At 45.0% G+C, this 18,486-nt stretch overlaps 1 protein-coding gene across 2 annotated transcripts in view; it reads left to right on the top strand.

The window, feature by feature from the left end:
* The window catches only part of PKHD1 (PKHD1 ciliary IPT domain containing fibrocystin/polyductin), a 975,887-nt gene that overhangs the window by 96,894 nt on the left and 860,507 nt on the right, over positions 1-18,486 (top strand). For both annotated transcript variants that reach the window (XM_077489019.1, XM_077489018.1), the window contains exons 13-15: positions 1,373-1,462; positions 5,780-5,918; positions 11,476-11,590. In XM_077489019.1, the coding sequence (XP_077345145.1) occupies positions 1,373-1,462; positions 5,780-5,918; positions 11,476-11,590 (344 nt within the window). The remainder of the gene's footprint in view (positions 1-1,372; positions 1,463-5,779; positions 5,919-11,475; positions 11,591-18,486) is intronic.

Below are 18,486 nucleotides of genomic sequence, written 5' to 3'. Positions count from 1 at the left end.
AACAGCAGACTGTAACGCACTCAGGCCTATGTACCGTAGCACCCTATACCAAGTTACCAGTCCTTATAAGAACTTTTGTGGACCAAGCAGGTTGTGTGTTAGTGATTAGCAGACTGTACGTCAGTCCCTATACCAATGAAGGACTGCTGCAGTATAGGGCAGCGGTCAGCAGTAGTGCACGGCAACCCTATGTATTGTGGACCGATAGCGGTCCTTACAGAACAGCAGACTGTACCGCACCCAAGCCTATGTACCGTAGCACCCTAGACAGACCAAGTTACCAGTCCTGATAAAGAGCTTTGTGGAACAAGTGAGTTGTGAATGATTAGCAGACTGCAGCAGAAGGGCAGCAGTCAAGTATAATATTCTTTCTATATTTGGAAGAAAGAATATTATACGTGTACAAGCCTATTACCGTACCACTGATACCAGTCCTGAAAAGAACCTTTGTGGAACTAATAGTAACAGCAAGTCTTTAAAATTATCCTCACTGCCTGACACACTGCTTCCTGCCTGTCCCTATACAAATTGGCAAAAAAGAGTAGGCTGGAACGATTAGCTGGAACAGCTCTTTTGTGGACCTGATAGTAACAGCTAATGATGATGATGATGATGATGATGAAGAAAGACTAATCTGGCTGAGCTGTCCCTAAAATAGCAGCATACAGCGCTCTGTCCCTTTATCTAAACTGACAAAAGAAACTCAGGCTGCTGACCTAACACCTATACCAGTCCTGAAAAGAACTTTTGTGTACCAAATAGCTAGCGTTTTCTCTGTCCCTACTCCACACAGGATCCTTTCCCTACAGTGACAGAAGAAAGAATGTAAAATGGCCACCGGATCGGGTGTATTTATAGGTTAGGGGGAATGTCCAAGTGTCCATGAGCTGTCATGTCTCAATTGGTTGTCCTGTAACACATGATAAACGTGTCACGAAAGGTTAAAGTTCTTGTATACATTAAACACGTAAGTCCGCCGGGGCGAACGACGGAAAAAGGCGTTCGAACCCGCGGACGGCGAAAGTCGGAAATTCGCCGCGAAACGACCGCCGGGCGAACCGTTCGGCCATCACTACTGGGGAGAGAAGGACCAGATCACTGGTTGTGAGTTGACTACTGGATAAGGGCAAAATGAGCAACAGATTATCTACTGGCTGGGTAATGTGTTGATGTGTGTTGTCCTTTTTTTGACACCTTACCATGCATCTTAGGGGTTCTAGATGACAATGGTAGTGCATGATGATGCATGATTGTTAATAAAACTCATGAAAACACACTTGAAAAGGTGTGAATCCAGACTTAACTGTACTAATACATGAAGCCTGACCTGTTATACATGTTTTTTGTAATTTGGCAATTTTTTCCTCTATAGGAACCTCATGTAAGGTCAAATCTGTTTCTCCCCGAGCTATTATCTGTACAACAACACCAGGAGGACAAACTCAAAATCCACCTTATCCAGGTAAGTCATGGGGGAATTAAGCACACTAACTAGTATCTCGGAATCTCTCTGTACATGTAAGGCCACTTTTTATAAAGAGAAGAGTAGTGATTTTTTGTGAGGTCTGCTGCTGTGGGCTAGGGTCCTGACATCATCAAGATCAAAGTAGGGTCCATAGCAATGCATGATGACGATGAGGTACAGTCCACTGCTGTATCACGGGGAAGCACCATCTGACAGAGGAGTGGAGGATCAGATAAGTGACACTGTATCTCCTCTCCCTTGGCCAAAAAAAGCTATTATGAGTACATTTTAGGCAGCACTTGCTTAACCATAAACTTATTAGTTATACAAAAATTACTATAGTGAATACTGTAAGTGTGATAACAAACAATGTTTTAATAAAGTTCTTCATAAGTGACAAATAAAATTGACATAGTACAAACAAAACATCTCTTTGTGCAATATTGGGTGCTTTGATCCTTGTTCCCAGGGTATCCCCTGTGTATCCACCGCGTGCAGTAATATGTTCACTCCACACTCACCAGATGTTGGGGCCTCCCTTACTGTATAGCAAAGAAACTCAACTAGCCTTGTAGGTCTTTTTGGGGGACCTAGCCCACTCTTCCTGATGTCCTCTGGTGACTCCCACAGGTCCAGCCTTCCTGTTGCGATCCCAAAGGTTCTTCCAAAACATTATTATGCAGGTAAAAAAAGAAATAATAATAGCTTCTTTTGATAACATTGTCTATTGATTACGAAACACGCCAGTCTGTCCCAGAGGGTGGAATGTATGCCAGGAAGTAGGTAGCATCCATTTCTCCATACATACAGAGGGATGTTTTTTAAGCTATATAGTGGTGCTTTTTATTGCTTTTTATATCGCAAATGCTGTAAATTTTATATGAATAAACTCAAAAGGATTTCAAAAGGATTTTATACTTTGAGAGGCTGTCTCTCCATTTATTTTTTACCTGCAATAATGTTTTGGAAGAACTTTTGGGATCACAACAGAAAGGAGTCTGGACCTGTGGGAGTCACCAGAGGACATAAAGGTGAGTGGGATAGATCCCCCAGAAAGATCTACAAGCCTAATTGAGTTTCCTTGCTATACAGTAAGGGAGTCCCCAACATCTGGTGAGTGCGAAGTGAACCCTGGGAACAAGGCACAAAGCACCCAATATTGCATAGAGATCTTTTGTCACCTATGAAGAACTTTATTGAAACTTTATTGGTTTCTTTACTAAAGGAAACTCCACTTTGCACTGCAAGTGCACCTGAAAGTGCAGTCATTGTAGATCCAAGGGGGGCATGCAAGGAAAAGAAAAAACAGCATTTTAGCTTGCACATTACTGGATGATAAAATCAGCAGAGCTTCCCCTCATTTCAGATCTACCCCTCAGATTTAGAGCAACTGAACTTTCATGTGCACTTGCAGTGCAAAGTGGATTTGCCTTAATAACCCCCATTGTTTGTTATCACCATTATAATTGAACTTACATTTTATTATATTTGCCAGTCTGGATGTATAGTATAGACAGCAGCTGCTCACATCACCATTATTAATATTTTTTGGTCGTTTACCCAGGCGCGGGTGTCTTTTATTTAAAGTGGAGGTCCACCCCAAAGTGGACCTTCCGCTCATTGCAATCCTCCCCCCCTCCGGCGCCACAATTGGCACCTTTCAGGGGGGAGGGGGGTGCAGGTACCTGCACAGTACAGGTATCTGCACCCACTTCCGGGATAGCTCTCTGCGGATAGGGGCGTAGATTACGCCCCTTTCCAAAAGTCCCCCGCTGCCTGCTGGGAAACACACAGATCCCAGAGGCAGCGGGTCCATCCTTACTGCACAGCGCGACTCGCGCATGCGCAGTAGGGAACCGGGAAATGAAGCCGAAAGGCTCCACTTCCTGATTCCCATACCCAAGATGGCGGCGGCAGCACCCGAGAGACGATCGAGAGATCGGCTTCGTGTGCCGACATCGCGGGCGCGCTGGGCGGGTAAGTGTCCTTATTTTAAAAGTCAGCAGCTGCAGTATTTGTAGCTGCTGGCTTTTAAAAAAAAAAAATGGCGGAACTCCCGGCGGACTCCCACTTTAAAAAAAAAACTATTAACCTCTGCAGTGCGGGCCCAGCCCCACTGCAGGGGACAATTTTCTAGATAGTCGGGATTTAATTGGATTAAAAAAAAAAAAAACTTATATTATATACAGTATAAATGATATAAATAAGGGTAGTGCAGCAAAAACAATACAAAATATTTATATATTGTGAATTTAAATCCAAAAAACAATAAATAAACAAATATACAAATAAATAAATGTGTAAAGTCCTCTGTGAGTTAATTCTTCTAAATTCCTCTGTAATTAATCCTTCAATATATTCACAGACGACTTTACACATTTATTTATTTGTTTATTGTTTTTTGGATTTAAATTCACAATATATAAATATTTTGTCTTTTTTTTTGCTGCGCTACACTGATTTATATCATTTATTTTGTTGAGGTGTTGCGAAATCACTTACACAGTGGTTGGCGGGTCAGCAATTTCTTATATATATTTTATATATTCTTTACATATTGATTATTTGTGATCTTTTGCACTGATTGGTATATTGCTTATTATATACAGTATGTTTAATACGTTTAAAACTGTTTATCTCTCTTAAGGCCTGTACACATGATCTGACTTTTTGACAACAAAAATGCAAATTAGCTGTTTTAAGGCAACATCCGACCGCGTGTACGCTCCATCCGACAAACTTTATCGGTTTTCATCGGACTTTTGTTGGCTGTGCGAACGGACAAACTTTTCGACAACATAAGTCCGATGGAGCAAAGTCCGATCATGTGTACAGAAAACCTTTGGACTTTACAAACACGCATGCTCAGAACCAATGCAAAAGATCAGACAAAAGGTGGCGGTAAAGAGCAGAAACTCTGCGTGATTTTGTGAAAGTTGGCTGAAAAAGTCCGATTGTGTGTATGCTTAACAAGTTCACGGGCAACGCCCTTTGTACAGGCTTTAAAAGCTGATCACTTCCTGTGCTCTCTGTCTCTGCTGACCATTATATTACCATTATACATTGCTGTTAGCTCTCACTGTGGATTACAAAACACCTCCCCAATGGCGGAACTACTTGTGACTGGACCCTGGCTTTCTGCCACTGTGAGGGGGGCCAAAGATGGCGGGAAGGGGGCCCAATACAGAACATGTGAAAGGGTCAGCTCACACTTTTGCGATCCCCAAGTCGTAGCTTACTTGTGATTTCCTTGCGACTCCCTTGCAGCTTGCTTGCGACTTATGTGATTTAACATTGCAGTCTATGGCACTTAAATTGCATCAAAGTCACAGAAAAGTAGTGCAAGAACCTTTTTTTTTATTATTGTCGCTGCAACTTGAGTTGCATTGATTAAGACGGCACCCACTGAAATAAATGTGTTTTGACTTGTTATGTGACTTTGTGTGGCAAGTCGCTTGATAAGGTGTAGCAGTGAGACCAAGATTAATAAAGGGCCCAGCAATGAAAGGTAAGGGTCTCGGGATCAGTGGGGCTTGGAGGGGAGGGCGCTGGGACTGATAGAAAAGATCCCTAGGGTCAGAGGGGCTCCTCATGGTTTAGTGCAGCCCTCCCCTGAAGGTTCTAGTAACGCCTCTGCACCTCCCCTCTATGTTATAAAGAAGAGAAGGGAGGTGTTCTGTAATCCTTAGCCCTTGTACACACGGTCGGACATTCCGACAACAAAATCCGACTGATTTTTTCCGACGGATTTTGTCAGAAACAGGTGTTGCATACACACGGTCGGACAAAGTTGTTGGAAAATCCGATCGTTCGGAACATGATGAGGTTATTTCATTACGATGGGACTACGTTCAGGCTAGTAGCCAATAGCTTTGGTCTCGTAATTTGATCTGAGCATGCGTGGCACTTTGTCCAATTGGAATTCTCTACAAACTTTGTCCGATCGGATCATGTTGTCGGAAAATTTTACATCCAGCTCTCAAACTTTGTTGGTCGGACATTTCGACAGAAAAAGTCAGATGGAGCCCACACACAGTTGGATTATCTGACAACACGGTCCAATCGGACATTTTCCGTCGGAATGTCCGAACGTGTGTGCAAGAGCTTAGACACTTCCTGTCCTATGGTGACAAGATACAATACAATGAGCGAGTATTGTCACCCTAGACAAGGAAGTATTTTACTGTCAGGATCCACAGGGAGCCTGAAAAAAAAAAAAAGAAAACAAATGCAGGCGACACATCTAAGAGCTAATAAACAACAATATATTACATTTTTATTCTTTGGTTTACATCATTTAAATTTGGTACACAGGTAACCGAGGGTTGTGGTTTGAACTATGGGATGGATTGGCTGATCTAGATATTACTGGCAAGCCTTTACTTCTCCGTGGATTAATGGTCTCAGACGCCAGTTCTCCAGACATCAGACTGAAACCAGGGCGCCATTTCAGGTGACAGAAAATTAACTTAAAGCTGAACTCCAGTATTTTAAACAGTATAAATATGTATATATTTTAAAAAATCCTTGTAGTGGGGCCTTCCCTACACTCGAAGGGTTAAATGCTTGATTAATGCTGAATTAAACCCAAAAGCAAACATTTATTATATTGCAGCTTACCAATTCTTAGATATGATGGCTGCATTGGTTTTATTTTTTTTAGGCTTTCTTTCTTCTATTTTCATCTGGTGATCCAGACAGAAAGTTTATTGTATTTCGAAAGCACAAGCTCTCCAGCAGAATGTATCAGTTTACATGGATGAGACAAACCATTTAACGCTGACAGGAGCGCTTACAATGATAAGCTTTTCTATATTCATGTAAAACCTTTATCCCCAAAGGATAAAAAAAAAAAACAGTTTGATGTAATCCATTATAAAGTGTGAGCTGGAGTTTGGCTTCAATTTGTTAGTGTATTAAAAATCTACTAATACATTTAACACTCACACACTGTAATTAAGAAATAAAGCTAGATCACCTCTCTGCCACTGGGCTGTGATCAGATAGTAACTGAGCAGTAGCCTGTATTGTCAGTCTCTCCTATCCTATCAGCACATGTCCTTGTCGGCACATGAATATGCACCATTGTAGATTGGCTCCTATCTCTGCCCCTCTCTCTCCCAATCTGAGTTCTACTGTACAGGGGATCACAAGAGACTGATACAAAGTCAGATTTGGGTAGCTATACTAGTGTAGTATAGGGACCCTGCCTTAAACAGTGCCTTGAAAAAGTATTCATACCCCTTGTCATTTTCCGCATTTTGTCATGTTACAACCAAAAATGTAAATGTATTTTATTGGGATTTTATGTGATAGACCAACACAAAGTGCCACATAATTGTGAAGTGGAAGGAAAATGATAAATGATTTTCAATTTGTTTTACAAATAAATATCTGAAAAGTGTGGCGTGCATGTGTATTCAGCCCCCTTTACTCTGAATGAATTAAATACTTGTATAGCGCACAATGCGAACTGAATCGCCTCTAGGCGCTGTGGCGAGCTTTGATCACACTCTGATACCCCTAACTAAAATCTAGTGGAACCAATTGCCTTCAGAAGACACCTAATTAGTTAACGTGGGAGTTCCACCGTTTTTTTAATTTTTTTAAAGTCAGCAGCTACAAATACTGCAGCTGGTGACTTTTAAAATATGGACACTTACCCATCCAGCGCGCCCTCAATGTCGGCACCCGAAGCCGATCTGTCGATCGGCTCTCAGGTGCTGCCGCCGGCATCTTGGGTATGGGAATTAAGAAGTGAAGCCTTGCGGCTTCACTTCCCGGTTCCCTACTGCGCATGCGCGAGTCGCGCTGTGCAATAAGGACGGTCCCTGCTGTCTCTGGGATCCGTGTGTTTCCCAGCAGACAGCGGGGCCCTGCAGGAAATGGCGTAAATACCCACAGATTTTGCGGATATCTATGCCCGGAAGTGGGTGCAGATATCTGTATTATACAGTTCTGGCACCGGAGGGGGGGGGGGAGGGTTCTGGTGAGCAGAAGTTCCACTTTCGGGTGGAACTCCACTTTAATAGAGTCCACCTGTGTGTAATTTAATCTCAGTATAAATACAGCTGTTCTTTGAAGCCCTCTGAGGTTTGTTGGTGAACAAACAGCATCATTATTTTCTTCAGTAGGGACAGGGAAGCTGGTCAGAGTTGATGGGAAGATGGATGGAGCCAAATTCAGGGCAATCTTAGAAGAAAACCTGTTAGAGTCTACAAAAGACTTGAGACTAGGGTGGAGGTTCACCTTCCAGCAGGACAACGACCCTAAACATACAGCCAGAGCTACAATGGAATGGTCTAGATCAAAGCACATTCATGTGTTATGCCATGTACACATGATCGGAAATTCCACCGGCAAAAGTCCGTTGTGAGCTTTTGGTTGGAAATTCCGACCGTGTATGCTCTATTGGACTTTTGCTGGCGGAATTTCTGCCAGCAAAAGATTGAGAGCTGGTTCTCTATTTTTCCGATGGAAAAAGTTCCTATCGGATAATTCCGATCGTCTGTAGAAATTCTGCAAGATTCCTACGCATGCTTGGAAACAATTCGACACATGCTTGGAAGCATTGAACTTTATTTTCTCGTCATAGCGTTGTACATCACCGCGTTCTTGGCGGTCGAAAGTTCAGCGAAGTTTTGTGTGACCGTGTGTATGCAAGGCAAGCTTGAGCGGAATTCCGTCGGAAAAACCTTGGATGGAATTCCGATCGCGTGCACACGGCATTAGAATGACCCAGTCAAAGTCCAGACCTAAATCCAATTGAGACTTTGTGGCAAGACTTGAAAATTGCTGTTCACAGACACTCTTCATCCAATCTGACAGAGCTTGAGCTATTTTGCAAAGAAGAATGGTCAAAAATGTCACTCTCTAGATGTGCAAAGCTGTTAGAGACATCCCCAAAAAGACTTGCAGCTGTAATTGCAGCGAAAGGAGTTCTACAAAGTATTGACTCAGGGGGGCAGAATGAAAAATGCACACCACACTGGTCACATATTTATTTGTAAAAAAAAATTTAAAAACATTTATCATTTTCCTTCCACTTCACAATTATGTGCCACTTTGTGTTTGGTCTATCACAGTGATTCTCAAACTGTGTGCCGTGTGAGATGTAGGTGTGCCGTGGGAGTTTTGAAGAATATTTAAAATTGCTAGTGTTTTGAAACCCTGAACATATCAAAAAATGTAATGGTAAATCAATGTTGCAAAAGGTAAAGTAACATACTGTATATAAAAATGCAATCTCTGTCAGTCTGTCATTCATTAGTTCCTTTCGTAATGCGAGACTTGTGCAAGATCTCGGGAGAACTCGATCGCTCTAATTATATTAGAATAATAGAGACTGTTCCATTCCAACATTAATGCATATAAATAAAGTTTCTTCATTGTTTAGCGATGGAGACATACTTAATCGAGTCTGGAACTCTGAAAGAGAAAATGTTAAATGAAAAGCAAGGAAGCAAGTGAAAATACAAAGAAGATTACATTTGCTTCAATCTGATTTGCTCTTGAAAGCAGGCACATCCTTCACATTAAATTGAAAATACATATATATGTAAAAATATGTTCTTCACCACAATTTTTTTTTAATCTTTTCAGGTGTGCCGTGAAAATGTTTAGATCTTTTTGGTGTGCCGCAAGACAAAAAACGTTGAAAAACACTGGTTTATCACATAAAACCCCAGTAAACTACATTTCCATTTTTGGTTGTAACATGACAAAATGCGTAACATTTCAAGAGAGTGTGAATACTTTTTCAAGGCACTGTATGTGTATCCACAATGTAGTGTTTGTTGCTAGGCTGTAACCAGTCTGAGCTTTATTTATATTTTCTTGGTTGTTTAGGTTTCACATAAGTTCAATGCATTGATTGCTTCTGCCTGCTTCTCAAAGAGTTCTCTAGTAGACAGAGTGAGAAGATAAAATGTATTGGCTTATGAATATTTATTTTGTCTTGGCCAATCACTGAGAGGTTTATTCAAAGAGGCCCCTTGAAAAAGGTTCTAGCCTCCCAGTCTACCCTGTGAGGATATGAGTGTAGCCACGTCTAGTCCTTGCATGTTAGACTGCTGCCTGGGGAAAATGTAGCTGCAAAGATGTCCAGTTTTTGCCTCCCATGCTCTTTACTTGGAGGAGGAAACCAGAGTCAGAATGTTTGCTCTCTTAGCTGCCCGTCTGTGCTAGAAAGTCCTAACCTAGCTTGTGGTGGAGGCCTGAAGAGTCCTAATCTGGTCTGTGGTAGAGGCCTGAAGTGTCCTAATCTGGCTTATGGTAGAGGCCTGCAGAGTTCTAACCTGGCCTATGGCAGATGCCTGAAGAGTTCCAGCCTGGCTTTTGGTAGAGGCCTGAAGAGTCCTAACCTGGCCTGTGGCAGAGGTCAGAAGAATCCTAACCTGGCCTGTGGCAGAGGTCTGAAGAATCCTAACCTGGCATGTGGTAAAGGTCTGAAGAATCCTAACCTGGCCTGTGGCAGAGGCCTGAAGAGTCTTAACCTGGCCTGTGGTAAAGGCCTGAAGAATCCTATCCTGGCCTGTGGTAGAGGCCTGAAGAGACCTATCCTGACCTGTGGCAGACACCTGAAGAGTCCTACCCTTGCCTATGGTAAACGTCTGAAGAGTCTTAGCCTGGCCTTTGGTAGAGGCCTGCAGAATTCTAACCTGGCCTGTGACAGAGGCCTGCAGAGTACCTGGCCTGTGGCAGAGGCCTGAAGAGTCCTAACCTGGCGTGTGGCAGAGGCTTAAAGAGTGCTAACCTGGCCTGTGGCAGAGGCCTGAAGATTCCTAACCTGGCCTGTGGCAGAGGCCTGAAGAGTCAGAGGCCTGAAGAGTCCCAACCTGGCCTGTGGCAGAGGCCTGAAGAGTCCCAACCTGGCCTGTGGCAGATACCAAAGAAACTGGAAGGTAGTCATGTGTCTGGGCCTACAGAATCTAAATGAGTCTGTGGCAGAGGCAAAAAAGTTGCTCAGCCAAACTTTGTCAGATACCAAAAGATACTGGAAGAGTGTAGCCTCACTGTCTGGACCTAAAGCATTGATGGAGAAGTCTACTAAGCAGAATATTTGCTGCTGTGTTTGGGTATCCTGTACTGCCAACCCTCTCTCACTTAGACAACAGAGCCAATAAATGCAAAAAAAGGATTAAAGGTACTGAATTCTTTCTCTCTGTTGCCATTGGTGGGTCAGCGAGTGTTCGGGTGCAGCTACATGGCAGGTCACCAGTAGGAAGGCAGGAGAGCCTGTTATAATCCAGCAGCTCCTGAGAGGGGCCATACTACTGCTTTAATTTGTGTTCGCCCTTGCACACACGGTCGGAGAATCTGTCGGAATGTGTCCTATCGGACCGTGTTGGTGGATAATCCGACTGTGTGTGGTATGCATCGGACTGATTCCGTCTGAATATCAGTCCGACCCAATTTTCCAACATGTTGGAAATATTTTCCGACCAACTGGTTCGATCGGACATACTCCGATCATGTGTAGAGAATTTTGATTGGACCAAGTGCCACGCATGCTCAGATCAAATTGCTACATCAAAGCTATTGGCTACTAGTCCCATCATAACGAAATTACGTCATCGCGTTCTGAATGATCGGATTTTTCGAACAACTTAGTCCGACCGTGTGTATGCAACCGTTTCGGACAAGATCCGACAGGCAAAATCCGACGGACAAAATCCGACGGATTTGGTTGGCAGAATATCCGACCATGTGAGTGTACAGGGGCTTAGAGTTCGGCTATTAGATAGACTTTTCTTTTCCCCCTGACATTGCCTGAAAACAGTGCCTATACTAGACTAATCCAATACACAAATCCTAATGTTTACCCAGAAAGTCATGGTCTTGCTTGCTTTCCTTGTAGCAGGAACTTTGGGAGGGAGATCTTAATCCCCAGAGGTTGACTTCATACACCAGAGTCCTCGTATAATTGAAAATTAAATAATTAATACTGTGTATTTTTTCCTTGTAGTATTAGCATCTATATTCATTCACAAAGATATCTCTCTATACAGTGCAAGGCTACAAGGATTCTTTGTATGTCCAGAGAAAAACAATTACACATTTTGGATACAGGCAGACAGTAAAGCCAAACTCTTCTTCAGTTCTTCAGAGAAGGCTGAACTAAAGGTAATATTTTATTCTTACATATAGTGAAGCCTAACTCGGGAATTTAGCACAGCTGATTGCAGGAAAGTTCCAGAGATTTGAAAAGCTGTAGCATCGCTGAAAGGCATTGTTCACATACTGGAAGAAATTATATATTCAATTTTTAAATTGTTTATGAAAGAATCATATATACAGTAACTGGTACATACTGTATTAAAAATAAAATACATTGTTTGTCAAGCCATTTTTTTTCTCGTTTTGGACACAGTGGGGAATGATTAGAACTACTGTTTGCTTTTACTGCTAACCTGGATGCACACCTACATCAAGATTCCCATTATATTCAAAGGTGCCCAATCACACCTGAGCATTACGTTGCTCAAAGCTTGAAAAAGTACATGAGCTTCTTTGGGGGTGCATTTTTAGCCCCTATAGACTTCAATGGGATCACCGGAAAAATGACTGAAAGCATATGTAATGGGTTTTTCATGCAGTTTCTTGTCTTTCCTCTTCATAGTAACTAGCAAAAACAAAAAAGCCTAAAAACGCTTGAAGACACCCAGAAAACATATGTACAAAAGCACTCCAAAAAGTTGTAGGTGTGCAAAAGTACTGTATAACTAAAGGCAAAACTTTTTTGTTGTTTTGAACAGAATGGAGATAAATTTGAATACCTGTCAGGTTTTTAATGCTACCTCTGCCCCCATTAGGGAGATTCCCCCTCTAAACTGCCATGTTTACTATTATCATTCAAAGTGAAAGTAAAAGGAAAAGAAAAGCCCACATTTTGGGTTGTCCCCAGAAAAATAAGAGGGGATGTCTTCCAATGGGGACACTAATTCAAATGACTTGGGAGTCCTCAATGGATTCCCTTAATTTGCAGGGATTTTACTTCCTGTTTGGCTATGGAACAGGAAGTAAAGGGAAATCTCCCCAATAGGGCAGAGGTGGCAGAAAAACTGACAGGGGTTGAACCCCCAAAATGAAAAAAAACCCCAGAAAATTGTAACATACTTACCATAATTTTCTTTTCCTGATGTCTGTCCATGGCAGCATACCTGTGACAAGCTCCGCCTTGGCTCCTCCCTCAGGACTAGTGAATATCATAAAATAAATGGTTAGCATAGCCGCCGCATTCTCCGTAATATAGAATACCGAAGGTGGGATTGAATGCTGCCATGGATAGGCACAAGAAAAAAGAAAATTACGGTAACTGTGCAATTTTCTGTTTTCCTGGTGCTTCCAGGGCAGCATACCTGTGACAAATAACTAGCTCAGAGTCAGGTGGGATGATGCTTAGAAAGAAGTTTATTTGAAAAGGTTATTATTTTGGACAAGAAGCAAAGGCTGATTTTATAGTCTGTCTGCCAAACTCCACCGATGAGAGAGTTCCTGGAACCACCCTGTAATGTTTTCGAAACGTATGTTGGGACGACCAAGTTGCTGCCCTACATATGGTTTCAATTGACACATTGGCTCTTGCCACCCAAGAGGCAGAAACCGATCTGTGCGCCCTGACAGTGGGTTCCAGTCCCTTTGCCCTGTATACCTTCTGGATAAGTTTAAAAATCCATGAGGCAATTGGTCTTGCTGATGCCTCCTTGCCTTAGTTCTTGCCCCAAGGGATTATAAACAGCCTAGATGAATCCCTGAAGGATGCCGTGGCTTGCAGATAGTATCTCAAAGTGGAGGCAATATCCAGCTCGTGAAGTGAACCTGAGTCCTGTTCTGAAAATGTTGTAAGTGCCCAAGGTTCCGACATACTTGGGGAAGATGCAACTTTGGGGATAAATCCACGTATCGTTCGTCAGTTTTAAAGTCAGTTTTAAAGTTAGATTCCACAGTGACGCTGACTCTGAAGGGGAAATGGTTGGTTGGCTAAATATTCTAGGATGATAGAAAGGTCCCAGGTGGGAAAAATGTGTTTAGTTGGTGGGCGGATCTTTTTGACGACTTTAAAGAATTGGATTATTAAGGAATCTTCGGCTCATCTCTTACTGGTTGCTGCTGAAATTTCCGCTACCTGTAACTTTAGTGTACTTGGCCCTAGACTCAAGTCTAGGCCTGCCTGCAAAAATTTGAGAAGAGTATGGTAAATCCAGATTGAAGCTTCTGCCAACCGCAAAAGCCCTAAATTCGTTCCACATCTTGTCATACATACTGTTTGTTGATGGCTTTCTTGCTCTGAGCAGGGTTGAAATAACTTTGGTGGAGCACCCTAAGGATTGGAACCTTTACCTCTTAGCCACCAGATGTAAAGATTCAACCTGTGGGAATCCGGATGGGTGTGACATCTCTATTAGTGATGGACGAACTTCCGACGGGACGTTTCGCGAACGTGGACCGCGAACGCGGACGATAGTTCGCCAATCGGAACGTTCGCGGCGGGCCCCATTGACTTCAATGGGAGGCGAACTTCGCAAACCTACAGGTCAAATTTGCAGCCACAAAATAATTAATAGCTGTGCAAACATAGTCCCACCACATGGCCAATGACATAACACATGTATGAGGTGAATCTGGGATCGACAACTACAAGCATTCTTTTTTTTATATGGGAAATTGTTGTGACAATTCAGGACTGTGGAGCGCATGAAGGCAATGGAGGAGAGGGAAGGTCAGGGACCAGGGTAGGCAAAGAAGAGGGTGCAGGAGATGATCACCAGCAGCGTGACATACAGCAATGACACCTGCACCGTGATAGAGTCATCTGACACCAGCATCGTGATAGAGAGCACTGACATTAGCAGCGTGACATACAGCAATGACACCTGCACCGTGATAGAGTGATCTGACAACAGCACCGTGATAGAGAGCACTGACATCAGCAGCGTGACATAAAGCACTAACACCAGCACCGTGATATACAGCCCTAATAGCAGCACCGTGATAGAGAGCACTGACATCAGCAGCGTGACATACAGCAATGACACCTGCACCGTGATAGAGTGATCTGACACCAGCACCGTGATAGAGAGCACTGACATAAGCAGCGTGACATAAAGCACTAACACCAGCACCGTGATATACAGCACTGACAGCAGCACCGTGATAGAGAGTACTGACATCAGCACCGTGATATACAGCACTGACACCTGCACCGTAAGCAGCCCCAGGAGGAAGTCAACATGGCACAGGGATGGTGGGAGCCCCTCATAATGAGCATAGCACAGGGATGGTGGGAGTCCCTCATAATGAGCATAGCACAGGGATGGTGGGAGCCCCACATATTGAGCATAGCACAGGGATGGTGGGAGCCCCTCATAATAAGCAGCCCCAGGAGGAAGTCAGCACAGCACAGGGATGGTGGGAGCCCCTCATAATAAGCAGCCCCAGGAGGATGTCAGCATAGCACAGGGATGGTGGGAGCCCCTCATAATAAGCAGCCCCAGGAGGATGTCAGCATAGCACAGGGATGGTTGGAGCCCCTCATAATAAGCAGCCCCAGGAGGAAGTCAGCACAGCACAGGGATGGTGGGGGCACCTCATAATGAGCATAGCACAGGGATGGTGGGAGTCCCTCATAATGAGCAAAGCACAGGGATGGTGGGAGCCCCTCATAATAAGCAGCCCCAGGAGGAAGTCAGAACAGCACAGGGATGGTGGGAGCCCCTCATAATAAGCAGCCCCAGGAGGATGTCAGCATAGCACAGGGATGGTGGGAGCCCCTCATAATAAGCAGCCCCCAGGAGGATGTCAGCATAGCACAGGGATGGTGGGAGCCCCTCATAATAAGCAGCCCCAGGAGGAAGTCAGCACAGCACAGGGATGGTGGGAGCCCCTCATAATGAGCATAGCACAGGGATGGTGGGAGCACCTCAAAATATGCACAGCAGAGGTACAGCCCCAGGAGGAAGTCAGCACAGCACAGGGATGGTGGGAGCCCCTCATAATATGTACAGCAGAGGTACAGCCCCAGGAGCATGTCAGCACAGCACAGGGATGGTGGGAGCCCCTCATAATAAGCAGGCCCAGTAGAAATATGACACCGCTCAACCTCTTCAAAGAGGAGGGTACGGGCATATAGTAGGGTGTGCTTTTTTTGGACAAGGAAGTGAGCCAAATGAAGAAAGAAGGTCTTTGTGCTCGTTTAAAAAAATTGTTTATAGACATATACATGGTCTACTGGTCACATGTGTTGAATTCCTCTGAGATCCATGCCTCATTCATTTTTAGAAATGTGAGGTAATTAACACTGTCGTGAGCTAGGCGAGTACGCTTATCGGTCACGATCCCCCCTGCTGCGCTGAACGTCCTTTCGGACAGGACACTGGATGAGGGGCAAGCCAACAGTTCGATTGCAAATTGGGCAAGCTCTGGCCAGAGGTCAAGCCTGCCCACCCAGTAGTCCAGGGGTTCATCACTCCTCAGAGCGTCCACATCGGCCGTTAACCCGATGTAGTCGGACACCTGACGGTCTAGGCGTTCCCTGATGCTGGATCCGGATGACACCTGTCGATGGGTCGGCTGAAAGAATGACCTCATATCCGAAGTCACCAACACATCTTCAAACCGGCCTCTTCTTGCAGGCGCTGTTGGATTGGTACCATCAACTCCTTCTCTGGGAGTGGGAATTGCTCCTCTGCCAGCGCACGCAAAGGCAGAATGCAGCATTTCTCGAAGCAAGGCCTGGAAGTGCTGCATTCTGACAGCCCTCTGTAACGACGGTAACATTTCCGCCATTTTGTGTTTGTACCGGGGGTCTAAGTACGTTGCCACCCAGTACTGGTCCTTGACCCTTATGCTTTTTATATGGGGGTCCCTATTAAAACACTGGAGCATTAAGGCCCCCATTTGCACTAAAGTGGAAGCGGTGTGGTGGCCTGGCTCCTGCTCATCATCCAGGATAATTTCGTCCTCTTCATTCTCCTCTCCCCATCCACGCACAACAGGGATCCCAGAAAGGTTTAAAGCATGCTCTTCTTGCTCCTCCTCATCCGCCCCGGCACCATCCTCCTCTGACTCCTCTTCAGACTCCTGTTGTTGACTTGTCTCAGATAGAGTAGCCCCCCCATGGAATTCATCCAGCATTGCGACTTCCTCACCTTCCCGCTCCTGCTCCTCCACAGCTTGATCAATGACACGACGCAATGCACGCTCCATAAAGAAGGCATAAGGTACCATGTCACTGATGGCGCCATGGCTGCGACTGACCAGTTTGGTGATCTCCTCAAATGGGCGCAGAAGTCTGCATGCATCGCGCATGAGCAGCCACTGGCGCGGTGAAAAAAACCCAGCTCCCCAGAACCTGTTCTGCCGCAGAGTTCATACAGGTAGACGTTAACTGCACGTTTCTGCTGGAGCAGCCTATCAAGCATATAGAAGGTTGAGTTCCATCGCGTCGGGCAATCGCAAATAAGACGTCTGACCGTCAGATTGTGTCGCCGCTGAATGTCAGCAAGGTGAGCCATGGCCATGTAAGATCTTCTGAAATGGGACGAGATTTTCCTTGCCTGCCGCAAGATGTTCTGGACCCCAGGGTATTTGACAAGGAATCGCTGCACGACCAAGTTTAAGACGTGTGCCATGCATGGCATGTGCGTGATTTTGCCCTGTTTCAATGCGCTAAGCAGATTGGCACTGTTGTCACACACCACTTTACCAACTGTCAAATTGAGCGGTGTTAGCCACTGATCTGCCTGTGAACGCAAAGCTGAAAGGAGTGCCGGGCCAGTGTGGCTCTTGACTTCCAGGCACAACAGACGCAGCACAGCATGGCAACGTCTCACCTGGCATGTCGAATAGGTTCTGGGGAGCTTGGGCGGCGCAGCGGAAGAGACGCTAGCAGCGGAAAAGGAGGAGTCAGCCGAGGAGGAGAGGGAGGAGGATTGAGTAGGAGGAGGAGGAGAAGAAGAGTCAGGCCTGCATGCAATCTGTGGCGGTAAAACCAAATCTACACGGGTGCCACGGGTTACATGCTTGACGGCCGTCAGAAGGTTCACCCAGTGGTCAGTAAAAGTGATATACCTTCCCTGCCCGTGTTTGCTAGACCACGTGTCTGTGGTCAGATGTATCTTGGCACCGACACTGTGTGCCAGAGATATATTCACTTGCCGCTGAACATGGCCATATAGCTCTGGGATGCCCTTCTCTGAGAAATACTTCCTTCCTGGGACCTTCCATTGTGGTGTTCCAATGGCCACAAATTTGCGAAAGGCCTCTGAGTCCACCAGTTTATATGGCAGTAGTTGGCGGGCTATGAGTTCTGACAAGCCAGCCGTCAACCGTTGGGCAAGAGGGTTATCCGGCGTCATCATTTTTTTACGCTCGAACATTAGGCCCACGGAAGCCTGTCTTTTTGCAGAAAAACGTGAGCTTGGCGTGATGGAAGGTGGAGTGGAGGACAATGTGAGGAGAGAGGAGAAGGAGAAGTAGAAGACGAGGCTGGATGGTGAGAGCCTGGAGTATGGCTTTGTGTGTTCCGTTGCTTCCACTGGGCTCGGTGATGGCTGCTCATGTGCCTTCTTAAGGCGGTCGTCCCTAAGTGAGTGTTGGGCTTACCGCGACTAATGCATTGACTGCAAAGATTGCAGATGGCAACGCTATTGTCAGCAGCGGACACGTTAAAAAAAGCCCACACTGCGGAGCCATGTGCCGGTGTCCTGGGAGCACCAGATGTGACCGTAAATGGTCGATGACTCGCTCCTGATACATTTGCAGTCTGCTTTGTCCCTCCTGTGCAATGTAAGTTATTCCTGCTTCTCCTCCCTATCTGCTGGTCCATATCTCCCTCTGAACTCCCCTCCTCTTCCTCTCTTGTGGGCACCCACGTGACATCACTAGACACGTCATCATCGACGTCACCTTCCCTACCGCTATAAGTAGAGATCTCGGAGTAGGCAGCAACACCGGGGACCAACCTCCTCCTTGGGCTGATCTGGGTACTGTCGTCAGACTGCTGAATAGCGGTTGTTGCT

This window comes from Lithobates pipiens, unplaced genomic scaffold (assembly GCF_037356315.1).
Source record: "Lithobates pipiens isolate NorthernLeopardFrog02 unplaced genomic scaffold, aLitPip1_a1.2 Scaffold_18, whole genome shotgun sequence".
Lineage (NCBI taxonomy): Eukaryota > Metazoa > Chordata > Amphibia > Anura > Ranidae > Lithobates > Lithobates pipiens.
Note: the sequence above shows the minus strand (reverse complement) of the source record. Positions and strands in the feature narration are given on the sequence as shown.